The 14,065-nt window shown below is 42.7% G+C and overlaps 1 protein-coding gene across 3 annotated transcripts in view; it reads right to left on the bottom strand.

Annotated features, from left to right (window-relative positions):
* Window positions 1-729: 729 nt before the first annotated feature.
* KIF21B (kinesin family member 21B) overlaps window positions 730-14,065 on the bottom strand; it is a 764,016-nt gene continuing 750,680 nt past the window's right edge. For all 3 annotated transcript variants that reach the window (XM_069756481.1, XM_069756482.1, XM_069756483.1), the window contains 2 exons: window positions 2,886-3,085; window positions 730-1,909 (listed from right to left, as the gene is read on the bottom strand). In XM_069756481.1, coding sequence (XP_069612582.1) covers window positions 1,810-1,909; window positions 2,886-3,085 — 300 coding nt within the window. In that variant the 3' untranslated portion in view covers window positions 730-1,809. The remainder of the gene's footprint in view (window positions 1,910-2,885; window positions 3,086-14,065) is intronic.

The raw sequence follows: 14,065 nt of genomic DNA, 5'->3' as shown, positions 1-14,065 counted from the left end.
ATTGATACTACAATAAGCAGCCTAGTAAGTGACACACTGCTGGAATTAGGGTCTTCGCTATCCTATTCTCTTTTGTCATAATGCTATTCTTAGGATAAATAGCAAAAACTCTGCTGACAGATTTCCTTTAACAGAAATGTGAATACATAATTTGTATGTGTTAGCATGTGGAAAACCACATTGTACCCATCTGCTTCCTTTATTCTTGCAGTGGTTGCTATTGCTTTTAAAGGGGTTGTCCAGACTAGAATGACAAGTCTGCAGTCACTCTATGTGACTGCAGACTAGTGAAACTTCCCAGCGCATGCACTGTGCACTTTGTGGATTTGTTGGTGTATGCACCGGGAACGGTGGTCAAGTAGGCGATATGCATACTCCTGGTCACAACCCGTCTAGTGGGCACTGCACTTGTAGTGAGCCAGGACATGCCCACTAGACAGCAGCAGCCACTAGAGAGGCCGGGACAAAGCATCGCTCAATACAAGTGTATTCAGCTGGACCGCGTCCACTAGATGGCTGGGAGTATGCATATTAGATACTTGACCGCCAATGCTAGCGAGTCCTCGAAGCACACAGTGCATGCAATGCGAGGACTCACAAGTCTGCAGTCACACAGAGTGACTTCAGATTTGTCATTTTAGACCACACAACCCTTGTAAGGTATTACAAAGATTTTGTTATACTACTGTAGATTACTTATAAAAGAAATAAAGAAATCACAAAGCCATGTACTTTTAATGATTACTTATCTTTATATTCTTTAAGGAATATTCAAATACACATTAAATAGAAATTGTGCTTTAAATAAAAGTATTTCAAACTGTACAAAGCAGATTCAATTGACTTTGCTGGTACAATCTAAACTAGAAAAATAGTTTAGAGACTAAATGTGCTTGATCCATAAGTAGGCCATTAGTAGTAATCAGCGGGTTGACAGGCAGAAGATTTTGTAGCAGAAATCTCCATCTATTCGAAAAGGGTTGTTAAGGCAGCAAGAACATACTTTTCTGCACCTTTCATTTAGCTGAATAGAACAGTCACTGAAATTTCTCCAACTAAATCTGCCACGTGTGAATCTATCCCGAAGTAGAAACTTGCCCCTGGAAAATAGCTAAGACATATTTTGATGCCTGACATCAGGATAGGAGCGATCTTTCACGGTGACTTACGAAAAACATGAAGAACATACTGGCAAATAGAAAGGTAAAGTTATAATACAGAAATTTGCCAACAAGAAAAACTTTTATGACAGTACGGTTCAAGAAACTTGACATTCGGAAAGTTCTTATTTTAAAACGAGAGTTGGTTCAGAGTTCTCTTTTTCCGTTTTTTGTTAACATAATTTTTTAAATGTTTTATTAGCTTACTTCACATAACATTTCACAGGCAAATATAATGAAAATGATCTATGTAAGCATTATTGTACTACAAAGACAGTGTGAGACGCTACAAAATGTGATAAAGTTCTTAATAGCTTAGTAAAAACAATATGATAAAAACAGCATTCAGCACTATGCTCTTAGTTCTCAGTTTTGGCCAGGACTACATTTCTTAGGTCCTGTATGTCACCAGATCCTGGAATAGCCACCTCTGCATCTTCACTGAGAGGTTCGGCAATGTTGGAGGTCATGAAAGTCCTCTTATTTTCTTCTCATAATAGATGACAAGTTTATTGTATACATAATAAGAAAACTCATCCATCAATACACTCCAGGGAGCAGTCCAAACATTAGATGAAAGGCGGGAGGGATATTGGAAATCAGAAAGACAGTTGGAAGAGGGACGAGGAAGTAAACGATAGAGGACAAACTATGGAAGGCTGGTTGCTCGACCCTTGATTGCTAAAACACGCCGTGGAAGACATGGAGTAAGACCAGGAACGTAAACCCAAAGCTTGACCCGGCAGTCACTGAAAATTAAAAGGGGTATTGTCATTATAACTCGGAGAGAAGAAAAATCATTGCAGAAAAGTAGAGAAAAGGGAAGAAATGTATACAAATAGAATAGGCAGGGATGGATCATAAAGGGAAGAAAAATCTTGGTGGAAGTTTGGTCATATTGGCTGAGAAGATTATGATAGGTACCCATAACTGAATGTGAATTTCTTTCTGAAAGTTTAAGGGAATATTTGACTTGGCTGCTTTCATAATGCCCACACAATTCAGCTGAGAGGTCCATGTAAATGCCTGACCAGTTCCCTTATTTTAATGCAGCCATACAAACAACCAACCAAAAAGACCTCTTACTCATAGTTAACTATATGTGATGGCTTACTGACAACCCCAACGCGCGTTTCGCGTTGGCTTCCTCTTGGGAAAACATGCATTGGGGCTGTCAGCATGCCATCACATACGGTTAATTATGAGAAAGAGTTCTTTTTGGTTATTTATTTGTATGGCTGCAATATAAAAAGTGAACTGGTCAGGCATTTACATGGTCCTCTCGTTTTTTCTACTTGTTTTCTGCTCTAATGGACTTTGTAATTGATACTTGTTTTTTATATACTGTACATATACAATATGTACATGGATTTTTGGATGTTTAATAAAGTCTTTTGAATTATAGAATTATATTTTGGACCATATACGCCATGTTTTCAGTATTTACACTAGCACAGTTGAGGCAAAATATTAGCACCGGATCTCCTGATGCTTGCGTGACATTATTATAATGCTTGAGTGTTACAGCTCCCCATTCCCTCTGACATTTGAGCAAAGCAAACCATTTGTGGCCGCTGATTGACAGCAGCACTCACACGGCATAACACTGTCCCGGCACTGGCATCACAGCAGGTCAGCATCCGTTTGGTTTATTTTACACTGGGAAATACAGTATTTAGGACGGAGCTGTTCAGGCACAATAGCTTTAAATATTTTCCTTCTTACCTGGATGCTGTATATATATGACGGGAATTGTTACACATTGCATTAATAGGGCTGTCATGACCTTTAACTTCTCCAATAGATGTGAAGTTTTCCATATTCCATACTTTGAGAATACCTCCTCGGCATCCACTGAGCATCATGGGCCGCCCTGTTACAAAACCCAAAGCACAGACCCAATCTCTATGTGCATTAGGAACTTGCTGTAGGAAAAAAATAAGACTTCATGACTTCAACTTGTCTGACAGTAGTGCAGCAGCTGATAATGGTTCTTTACAGTGAGAAACATTGTTTTGCATAAAACAGGTAATTTAATAGTACACATGAAAATAATAAACTTTTTTTATTGTATCTTATTAAAGAAATATTTTTCTTTATCCTCCAGGACTGACCTTTCATTCTCAAAATTCTCAATTCATGGGAAAAATCTGTCTTCAATGAATAAATATTTCTTCCATTAGGGTCCCATTCTCATCCAAGAGAGAAGTCGTTTTTTTTCACTTGTCATCTGTATACATTCCGTTTCTTTACTCAGCAGCTATTAATCTTTTACAGGATTATTTACGGTCTCCTACAGTATGCTACAGAATTGTAATGTATCCGTAAAAATCGAATGCCTTGCTGATGGTCCATATACTGGTGGTCTGGTCCATATACTGATGGTCTGTATGACTTCCAATTTTTTTCTCATACCCATCTGATTTTGGAGTGAAATCACATAATGCTGAGAAACAATACGCAGATCTGCATTGCCTCATAGAATAACTTTGGTCCGAGTGCCCTTTTATCTCGCATTGCACTGGCTCGATTTATACATTAGTGTGAGTGTACACTAACTGAGACACTAGGTGACAGTTTGTGGAGGAATGTAACTGGTTTCAGGACAACTTGCAGTAAAATGTCTGTGTCTGCCTCCTGCTCTCCCCTCCCATCCCAATAGATTTTTTTCAGCACTAACTGTCATAGGCCAGCATGGTGGCACAGTGGTTAGCACTGGAGCCTTGCAGCACGCGGGATCCTGGGTTCAAATCCCACCAAGGACAACATCTGCAAAGAGTTTGTATGTTCTTCCCGTGTTGGCGTGGATTTCCTTCGGGTACTCCTGTTTCTTCCTCCCACATTCCAAAGGCATATTGATAGGGAATGTAGATTGTGAGCCACAATGGGGACAGTGATAATAATGTCTATAAAGTGCTGCGGCCTATGATGGTGCTATATAAGCAAAGCATAATAAATAATAAGTCTCTTATCTCAATACAGATTTTACCCATAAATTGAGAGTTAAAGATCAGACCAGGAGTAGAAAGATGAAGAGTTCTCTGATAAAATATTATACAAAGTTGCTTATTTCCATCTGAACTATTGCGTTTTGCTCATTTTTCTGATAATTAAAAACCTATTTAGACCATTCGATGATTGTGAAACGAGTGTTCCCAGGAGCACCATCCATTGTAAATTGGACGTGTCACTGAAATGCATCTGACCTGTTCATTGATAAATTCATGCTTTTTTAATGTAGCTCCATAATAAAGCAGTTTTGACTCAGCATTAAAAAATTTGTGCATCCTACTTTACATTATATGTGGAAATCAAGAGCATTTGCAGGACTTTAGGGCACAACATATTGTGAACAGTATTTACAACTCTGTCACCTACTGCAACCCTAAACCCATAACTTCCCTGTCCAAAATCACTGAAGGAGAGCTTACCCATCTCCTCTCCAAATCACACCTCATCACTTGTGCACTTAACCCCATCCCACCTCCTCCCCAACCTCACCACCACACTTATCCCATCCCTAACCCATTTCTTAAACCTATCACTAACTTCTGGTACCTTCCCTTCTGCTTTTAAACATGACACAATCACACCTATGCTCAATAAGCCATCCCTCAACCCGAGCACTATGTCCAGCTATCATCCCATATCATTGCTATTTGTTTCCAAACTCCTTGAGCAGCACGTCCACGCTGATCTGTCCTCTCACTTTGCATCTAACTCGCTCGTTGACAATCTACAATCTGGCTTCCATCCCCACTATTCCATTCATACTGCCCTGACCAAATTTACTATCGACTTACAGCCAAAGGTAACAGACAATTCTCTATACTCCTCCCTCTAGACCTGTCCTCTGCCTTCGACACAGTTGACCACTGCTTCCTACTACACATCCTTTCTTCCTTTGGCGTCAAAGACCTTGCGCTATCCTAGATCTCCTCATAGCTTACCAACCGCGCATTTAGCGTTTCCTACTCCCACAATACCTCCTCATCTCGCCCTCTCTCTGTTGGTGTCCCTCAAGGCTCTGTCCTAGGACCCATTCTCTTCTCCACCTATGCCCATGGCCTGGGACAACTAATAAAGTCCTATGACCTCCAGTACCATCTATATGCTAATGACACTCATCCCAGAGTGTCTATCAGCCATTACCTCCTTTTTCTCCTCTCGCTTCCTCAAGCTCAATGTTGACAAATCTGAACTAATTATCTTTCCTCCATCTCGCATATATTCCCTAGCTGACCTATCACAATAAATTATATCACACTTTCCCCTGTCCCGGACATCCGCTGCCTCGGAGTAACCCATGATATTGCCCTGTCCTACAAACTGCACATCCAAGCTCCCACCACCTTCTGTAGCCTCCAGCTCAAAAATATTTCCAGAATCTGTCCATTCCTCAACCCTCACTCTACCAAAATGCTTGTGAATGCCCTAATCATCTCCCGCCTCGACTACTGTAACATCCTCCTCTGTGGCCTACTTTCTAAAACTCTCACACCTTTCCAGTCCATCGTTAACTCTGCTGCATGACTCTCCTTGCTACACTTCTGCTTCCTTTTTAGCAAATCTCTTCACTGGCTCCCAATTTCCCAGGGTATCCAGTTTAAACTACTAACTGATCTACAAAACTGTTATGGACCTGGTGGTTAGGAGCACCCGGCACGACCTGATAGTTAAACTGACACAGGACAAGCTCTGGAATGTGGGAGCTCTGCTGACCGCAACCCCTAATCCTATCACAACAACTAGAAATAGCCGTGGAGCGTTCCTGACACTCCCTAGACGCCTCTTCACAACCTAAGAGCTAGCTAGCCCTAGAGAAAGAAAATAAAGCCTACCTTGCCTCAGAGAAATTCCCCAAAGGTAAAGGAAGCCCCCCACATATATTGACTGTGAGTTAAGATGAAGTCACAAACACAGAAATGAAACAGATTTTAGCAAAGGGAGGCCAGACTTACTAAACAGACAGAGGATAGTTAAGGTATCTTTGCGGTCAGCACAAAAAACTACAAAAGACCACGCAGAGTGTGCAAAAAGACCTCCGCACCGACTAACGGTGCGGAGATGCCACTCTGCATCCCAGAGCTTCCAGCTAGCAAGGCAAAATCATGATATCCAGCTGGACAAGAAAACAATGAACAAATAATAACTATCAGGGACTTAGCTTCTGCTGGAGCAGACAGGTCACCAGAAAGATCCAAGAGCGAACTGAACCAATGCAGGAACATTGACAGCTGGCATGGAGTAACGATCTGAGTGGAGTTAAATAGAGCAGCCAACCAAAGGATAAACCACGTCACCTGTGCAAAGAACCTCAGAAGCAGCAGCTCCACTCACAGCCACCAGAGGGAGTCCATAGACAGAACTCGCCGAAGTACCATTCACGACCACAGGAGGGAGTTCGACAACAGAATTCACAACAGTACCCCCCCTTGAGGAGGGGTCACCGAACCCTCACCAGAGCCCCCAGGCCGATCAGGATGAGCCAAATGAAAGGCACGAACTAGATCGGCAGTATGAACATCAGAGGCAAAAACCCAGGAATTATCTTCCTGACCATAACCCTTCCACTTGACCAGGTACTGGAGTTTCCATCTCGAAACACGAGAATCCAAAATCTTCTCCACCACATACTCCAACTCCCCCTCGACCAACACCGGGGCAGGAGGATCAACGGAGGGAACCATAGGCGCCACGTATCTCCGCAACAACGACCTATGGAACACATTATGGATGGCAAAAGAAGCTGGAAGGTCCAAACGAAATGACACAGGATTAAGAACTTCAGAAATCTTACATGGCCCAATGAAACGAGGCTTAAACTTAGGAGAGGAAACCTTCATAGGAACATGACGAGATGACAACCAAACCAAATCCCCAACACGAAGTCGGGGACCAACACAGCGCCGGCAGTTAGCGAAACGTTGAGCCTTCTCCTGGGAAATGTCAAATTGTCCACCACATGAGTCCAAATCTGCTGCAACCTGTCCACCACAGTATCCACACCAGGACAGTCCGAAGGCTCAACCTGCCCTGAAGAGAAACGAGGATGAAAACCAGAATTACAGAAAAACGGTGAAACCAAAGTAGCCGAGCTGGCCCGATTATTAAGGGCGAACTCAGCCAAAGGCAAGAAGGACACCCAATCATCCTGATCAGCAGAAACAAAGCATCTCAGATATGTTTCCAAAGTCTGATTAGTTCGTTCGGTTTGGCCATTAGTCTGAGGATGGAAAGCCAAAGAAAAAGACAAATCAATGCCCATCTTAGCACAAAAGGACCGCCAAAACCTTGAAACAAACTGGGAACCTCTGTCCGAGACGATGTTCTCCAAAATGCCATGCAAACGAACCACATGCTGGAAAAACAATGGCACCAAATCAGAGGAGGAAGGTAATTTAGACAAGGGTACCAAATGGACCATCTTAGAGAAGCGATCACAAACCACCCAAATGACCGACATCCTTTGAGAAACAGGGAGATGAGAAATAAAATCCATGGAAATATGCGTCCAGGGCCTCTTCGGGACTGGCAAGGGCAAAAGCAACCCACTGGCACGAGAACAGCAGGGCTTAGCCCGAGCACAAGTCCCACAAGACTGCACAAAAGAACGCACATCCCGTGACAAAGAAGGCCACCAAAAGGATCTAGCCACCAAATCTCTGGTACCAAAGATTCCAGGATGACCAGCCAACACCGAACAATGAACCTCAGAGATAACTCTATTAGTCCATCTATTAGGGACAAACAGTTTCTCCATTGGACAACGGTCAGGTCTATCAGCCTGAAACTTCTGCAGCACGCGCCGCAAAACAGGGGAGATGGCAGACAAAATTACCCCCTCTTTAAGAATACCCGCCGGCTCCGGAACACCCGGAGAGTCAGGCACAAAACTCCTTGACAGGGAGACTCGAGATAAGTCAAATTCTTGTGATCCGTCAAGACCACCATGCGATGTTTAGCTCCTTCAAGCCAATGTCGCCACTCCTCGAATGCCCACTTCATGGCCAACAACTCTCAATTGCCAACATCATAATTGCGCTCAGCAGGGGAGAATTTTCTAGAAAAGAAGGCACATGGTTTCATCACCGAACCATCAGAACTTCTTTGCGACAAAACAGCCCCTGCTCCAATCTCAGAAGCATCAACCTCAACCTGAAACGGGAGCGAAACATCTGGCTGGCACAACACAGGGGCAGAAGAAAAACGACGCTTCAACTCCTGAAAAGCCTCTACAGCCGCAGAGGACCAATTGACCACATCAGCACCTTTCTTGGTCAAATCGGTCAACGGTTTAGCAACACTAGAAAAATTAGCGATGAAGCGACGGTAAAAATTAGCAAAGCCCAGGAACTTCTGCAGGCTCTTCACAGATGTCGGCTGAGTCCAATCATAAATGGCCTGAATTTTAACAGGGTCCATCTCGATAGTAGAAGGGGAAAAAATGAAACCCAAAAATGAAACCTTCTGAACTCCAAAGAGACACTTTGACCCCTTCACAAACAAGGAATTCGCACGAAGGACCTGGAACACCATTCTGACCTGCCTCACATGAGACTCCCAATCATCCGAAAAGACCAAAATGTCATCCAAATATACAATCATGAATCTATCCAGGTACTCTCGGAAGATGTCATGCATAAAGGACTGAAACACAGATGGAGCATTAGAAAGCTCGAATGTCATAACCAGGTACTCAAAATGGCCCTCGGGCATATTAAATGCTGTTTTCCATTCATCGCCCTGTTTAATTCGCATGAGATTATACGCCCCTCGAAGATCTATCTTGGTGAACCAACTAGCCCCCTTAATCCGAGCAAACAAATCAGACAGCAACGGCAAATGATACTGAAACTTGACTGCGATCTTATTAAGAAGGCGGTAATCAATACAAGGTCTCAAAGAGCCATCCTTCTTGGCCACAAAAAAGAACCCTGCTCCCAATGGTGACGACGACGGGCGAATATGACCCTTCTCCAAGGACTCCTTTATATAACTCCGCATAGCGGCATGTTCTGGCACAGATAAATTAAACAGTCGGCCCTTAGGAAACTTACTACCAGGAATCAAATTAATAGCACAATCGCAATCCCTATGAGGAGGTAGGGCACTGGATTTGGGCTCTTCAAATACATCCCGGTAATCTGATAAAAACTCAGGGACTTCAGAAGGAGTGGAAGGTGAAATTGACAACAATGGAACATCAGCATGTACCCCCTGACAACCCCAGCTGGACACAGACATAGATTTCCAATCCAACACTGGATTATGGACCTGTAGCCATGGCAACCCCAAAACGACCACATCATGCAGATTATGCAACACCAAAAAGCGAATATCCTCCTGATGTGCAGGAGCCATGCACATGGTCAATTGAGTCCAGTACTGAGGCTTATTCTTGGCCAAAGGCGTAGCATCAATTCCTCTCAATGGAGTAGGATACTGCAAGGGCTCCAAGAAAAAACCACAGCGCCTGGCAAACTCCAAGTCCATCAAATTCAGGGCAGCGCCTGAATCCACAAATGCCATAACAGAATAGGACGACAGAGAGCAAATCAGAGTAACGGACAAAAGAAATTTAGACTGTACCGTACCAATGGTGGCAGACCTAGCGAACCGCTTAGTGCGATTAGGACAATCGGAGATAGCATGAGTGGATTCACCACAGTAAAAACACAGCCCATTCCGACGTCTGTGTTCTTGCCGTTCAGCTCTGGTCAAAGTCCTATCACACTGCATAGGCTCAGGCGTATGCTCAGAGAATACCGCCAAATGGTGCACAGCTTTGCGCTCACGCAAGCGCCGATCGATCTGAATGGCCAAGGACATAGACTCATTCAGACCAGCAGGTGTGGGAAATCCCACCATGACTTCCTTAAGGGCTTAAGAAAGACCCTTTCTGAAAATTACCGCCAGGGCACATTCATTCCACTGAGTAAGCACAGACCACTTTCTAAACTTCTGACAGTACACATCCGCTTCATCCTGACCCTGACACAAAGCCAGCAAGATTTTCTCTGCCTGATCCACTGAATTTGGTTCATCATAAAGCAATCCAAGCGCCAGAAAAAACGCATCTACATCACGCAATGCAGGATCTCCTGGCGCAAGGGAAAATGCCCAGTCTTGAGGGTCACTACGCAACAAAGAAATAATGATTTTTACTTGTTGGACGGGGTCACCAGAGGAGCGGGGTTTCAAAGCTAGAAACAGTTTACAATTATTTTTGAAATTCAAGAACCTAGATCTATCCCCAGAAAACAAATCAGGAATAGGAATTCTAGGCTCTAACATCAGATTCTGAACCACAAAATCTTGAATGTTTTGTACCCTTGCAGTGAGATGATCCACACAAGAGGACAGACCTTGAATGTCCATATCTACACCTGTGTCCTGAACCACCCAAAGGTTTAGGGGAAAAGAAAGACAAAACACAGTGCAAAGAAAAAAAAATGGTCTCAGAACTTCTCTTATCCCTCTATTGAGATGCATTAATACTTTGGGCCAGCTGTACTGTTATGGACCTGGTGATTAGGAGCACCCGGCACGACCTGATAGTTAAACTGACACAGGACAAGCTCTGGAATGTGGGAGCTCTGCTGACCGCAACCCCTAATCCTATCACAACAACTAGAAATAGCCGTGGAGCGTTCCTGACACTCCCTAGATGCCTCTTCACAGCCCAAGAGCTAGCTAGCCCTAGAGAAAGAAAATAAAGCCTACCTTGCCTCAGAGAAATTCCCCAAAGGTAAAGGAAGCCCCCCACATATATTGACTGTGAGTTAAGATGAAGTCACAAACACAGAAATGAAACAGATTTTAGCAAAGGGAGGCCAGACTTACTAAACAGACAGAGGATAGTAAAGGTATCTTTGCGGTCAGCACAAAAAACTACAAAAGACCACGCAGAGTTTGCAAAAAGACCTCCGCACCGACTAACGGTGCGGAGATGCCACTCTGCATCCCAGAGCTTCCACCTAGCAAGGCAAAATCATGATATCCAGCTGGACAAGAAAACAATGAACAAATAATAACTATCAGGGACTTAGCTTCTGCTGGAGCAGACAGGTCACCAGAAAGATCCAAGAGCGAACTGAACCAATGCAGGAACATTGACAGCTGAGATGGAGTAACGATCTGAGTGGAGTTAAATAGAGCAGCCAACCAAAGGATAAACCACGTCACCTGTGCAAGGAACCTCAGAAGCAGCAGCTCCACTCACAGCCACCAGAGGAAGTCCATAGACAGAACTCGCCGAAGTACCATTCACGACCACAGGAGGGAGTTCGACAACAGAATTCACAACACAAAGCCATCCATATTCTTTCTCCTTCTTATATTTCCAAAATAATCTCCCAATATCTGTCTTGCACATAATCTTCAAAGTCAATCAATATGGTCAGCTATCTTTATTATTCTGTTCTTTTCCTCACAGCAATAAAGTTTATTAATTGAAGAATCATTAGGGTTTTTCCATTTACGTAGCATGTCAATCTTTGGTCGACATGAGGTGAGTAGAACAATGTGTTACGGGCAGACTAGAGGCCATTCCAACATTATTTAGTATCTGTGATTTTTATATATATATATATATATATATATATATAAATATATATATATATATTTATTTAGCAAAGCATCCATTTTGTCTGCAAGCGTCTATTTTGGATATCTTCAAATCAAATACATAAACTTAACAATCCACTCACGGCTGTTAACATGTTAAATGCCACTGTCAATCTCTGCAGGAAGCACATCACAAACCCCACCCATTGGCGCCCCTGTCACATGATCACGGGGCGTCGATGGGTTGGTATGACAATCGGGGGTCTGCAGAAGACCCACGTGCTTGTCATCGTAGATCTCCTATGAATGCTGGCCCATGGCCAATGTTCACAGAAGATGATGATTTTTGCTCAAGCAATCAGATAATCACAGCTTCAAGTCTCTTAAAGGGACTATTGAAGCTAGTAAAAAGTACAAAAAAAGTTTTTAAAAATATTAACCCTCACATCACCCCCTATTGCCCCATTCAAAGTAAAATAAAAATAAAAAAACTCATATTTGGTATTGCTGCATTCAGAAACGTCAAAAGATAAAAAGAATTAATCCGATCGGTAAATGGCGTACTGTGGAAAAGATTAAAAACACCAGAATTACATTTTTTGGGGTCATGGCAACATTGCAATAAGGCTAGACTCACACTAGCGATTTAAAAATTAGTCCGATTTTGTTCCTGCAAAGTCAGATGAGTGTAGTGCAAGTGTCATTAGTTTTCATGTGAGTAGAATACGATTTTTCACATCTAGCATCTGATTTACATACGAATGCAGTGCGACTGCTATCCGATTGCAATGCAATTTTAACATGAGCTTTTACATAGAGCAATTCTCTGTCATTTATGCATAGTTATCAAAGGAAATATTCTTCAAAACACAGATAGATACAGTTAGGTCCATATATATTTGGACAGAGACAACATTTTTCTAATTTTGGTTATAGACATTACCACAATGAATTTTAAACAAAACAATTCAGATGCAGTTGAAGATCAGACTTTCAGCTTTCATTTGAGGGTATCCACATTGAAATTGAATGAATGGTTTAGGAGTTTCAGCTCCTTAACATGTGCCACCCTGTTTTTAAAAGGACCAAAAGTAATTGGACAGATTCAATAATTTTAAATAAAATGTTCATTTTTAGTACTTGGTTGAAAACCCATTGTTGGCAATGACTGCCTGAAGTCTTGAACTCATGGACATCCCCAGATACTGTGTTTCCTCCTTTTTGATGCTCTGCCAGGACTTCACTGCGGTGATTTTCAGTTGCTGTTTGTTTGTGGGCCTTTCTGTCTGAAGTTTAGTCTTTAACAAATGCAGTGCTCAATTGGGTTGAGATCAGGTGACTGACTTGGCCATTCCAGAATATTCCACTTCTTTGCTTTAATAAACTCCTGGGTTGCTTTGGCTTTATGTTTTGGGTCATTGTCCATCTGTAGTATGAAACAAAGACCAATCAGTTTGGCTGCATTTGGCTGGATCTGAGCACACAGTATGGCTCTAAAGACCTCAGAATTCATTCGGCTGCTTCTGTCCTGTGTCACATCATCAATAAACACTAGTGACCCAGTGCCACTGGCAGCCATGCATGCCCAAGCCATCACACTGCCTCCGCCGTGTTTTATAGATGATGTGGTATGCTTTGGCTCATGAGCTGTCCCTCCCTTCGCCATACTTTTCTCTTTCCATCATTCTGGTAGAGGTTGATCTTGGTTTCATTTATCCAAACAATGTTCTCCCCAAACTGTGCTGGCTTTTTTAGATGTTTTTTTAGCAAAGTCCAGTCTAGCTTTTTTATTCTTGATGCTTATGAGTGGCTTGCACCGTGCAGTGAACCCTCTGTATTTACTTTCATGCAGTCTTCTTTTTATGGTAGATTTGGACATTGATACGCCGACCTCCTGGAGAGTGTTGTTCACTTGGTTGGCTGTTGTGAAGGGGTTTCTCTTCACCATGGAGATTATTCTGCGATCATCCACCACTGTTGTCTTCCATGGGCACCCAGGTCTTTTTGCATTGATTAGTTCACCAGTGCTTTCTTTCTTTCTCAGGATGTACCAAACTGTAGATTTTGCCACTCCAAATCTTGTAGCAATTTCTCAGATGGGTTATTTCTGTTTTCGCAGCTTAAGGAAAGCTTGTTTCACTTGCATGGAGAGCTCCTTTGACCGCATGTTTACTTCACATCAAAACCTTCCAAATGCAAGCACCACCCCTCAAATCAACTCCAGGCCTTTTATCTGCTTAATTGAGAATGTCATAACGAAGGGATTGCCCACACCTGTCCATGAAATAGCCTTGGAGTCAATTGTCCAATTACTTTTGATTCCTATAAAAACAGGG

The sequence above is a fragment of the Ranitomeya imitator genome, chromosome 3, assembly GCF_032444005.1.
Source record: "Ranitomeya imitator isolate aRanImi1 chromosome 3, aRanImi1.pri, whole genome shotgun sequence".
Lineage (NCBI taxonomy): Eukaryota > Metazoa > Chordata > Amphibia > Anura > Dendrobatidae > Ranitomeya > Ranitomeya imitator.
The sequence above is the reverse complement of the archived record's forward strand: the minus strand, read 5'-3'. Positions and strand labels throughout refer to the sequence as shown.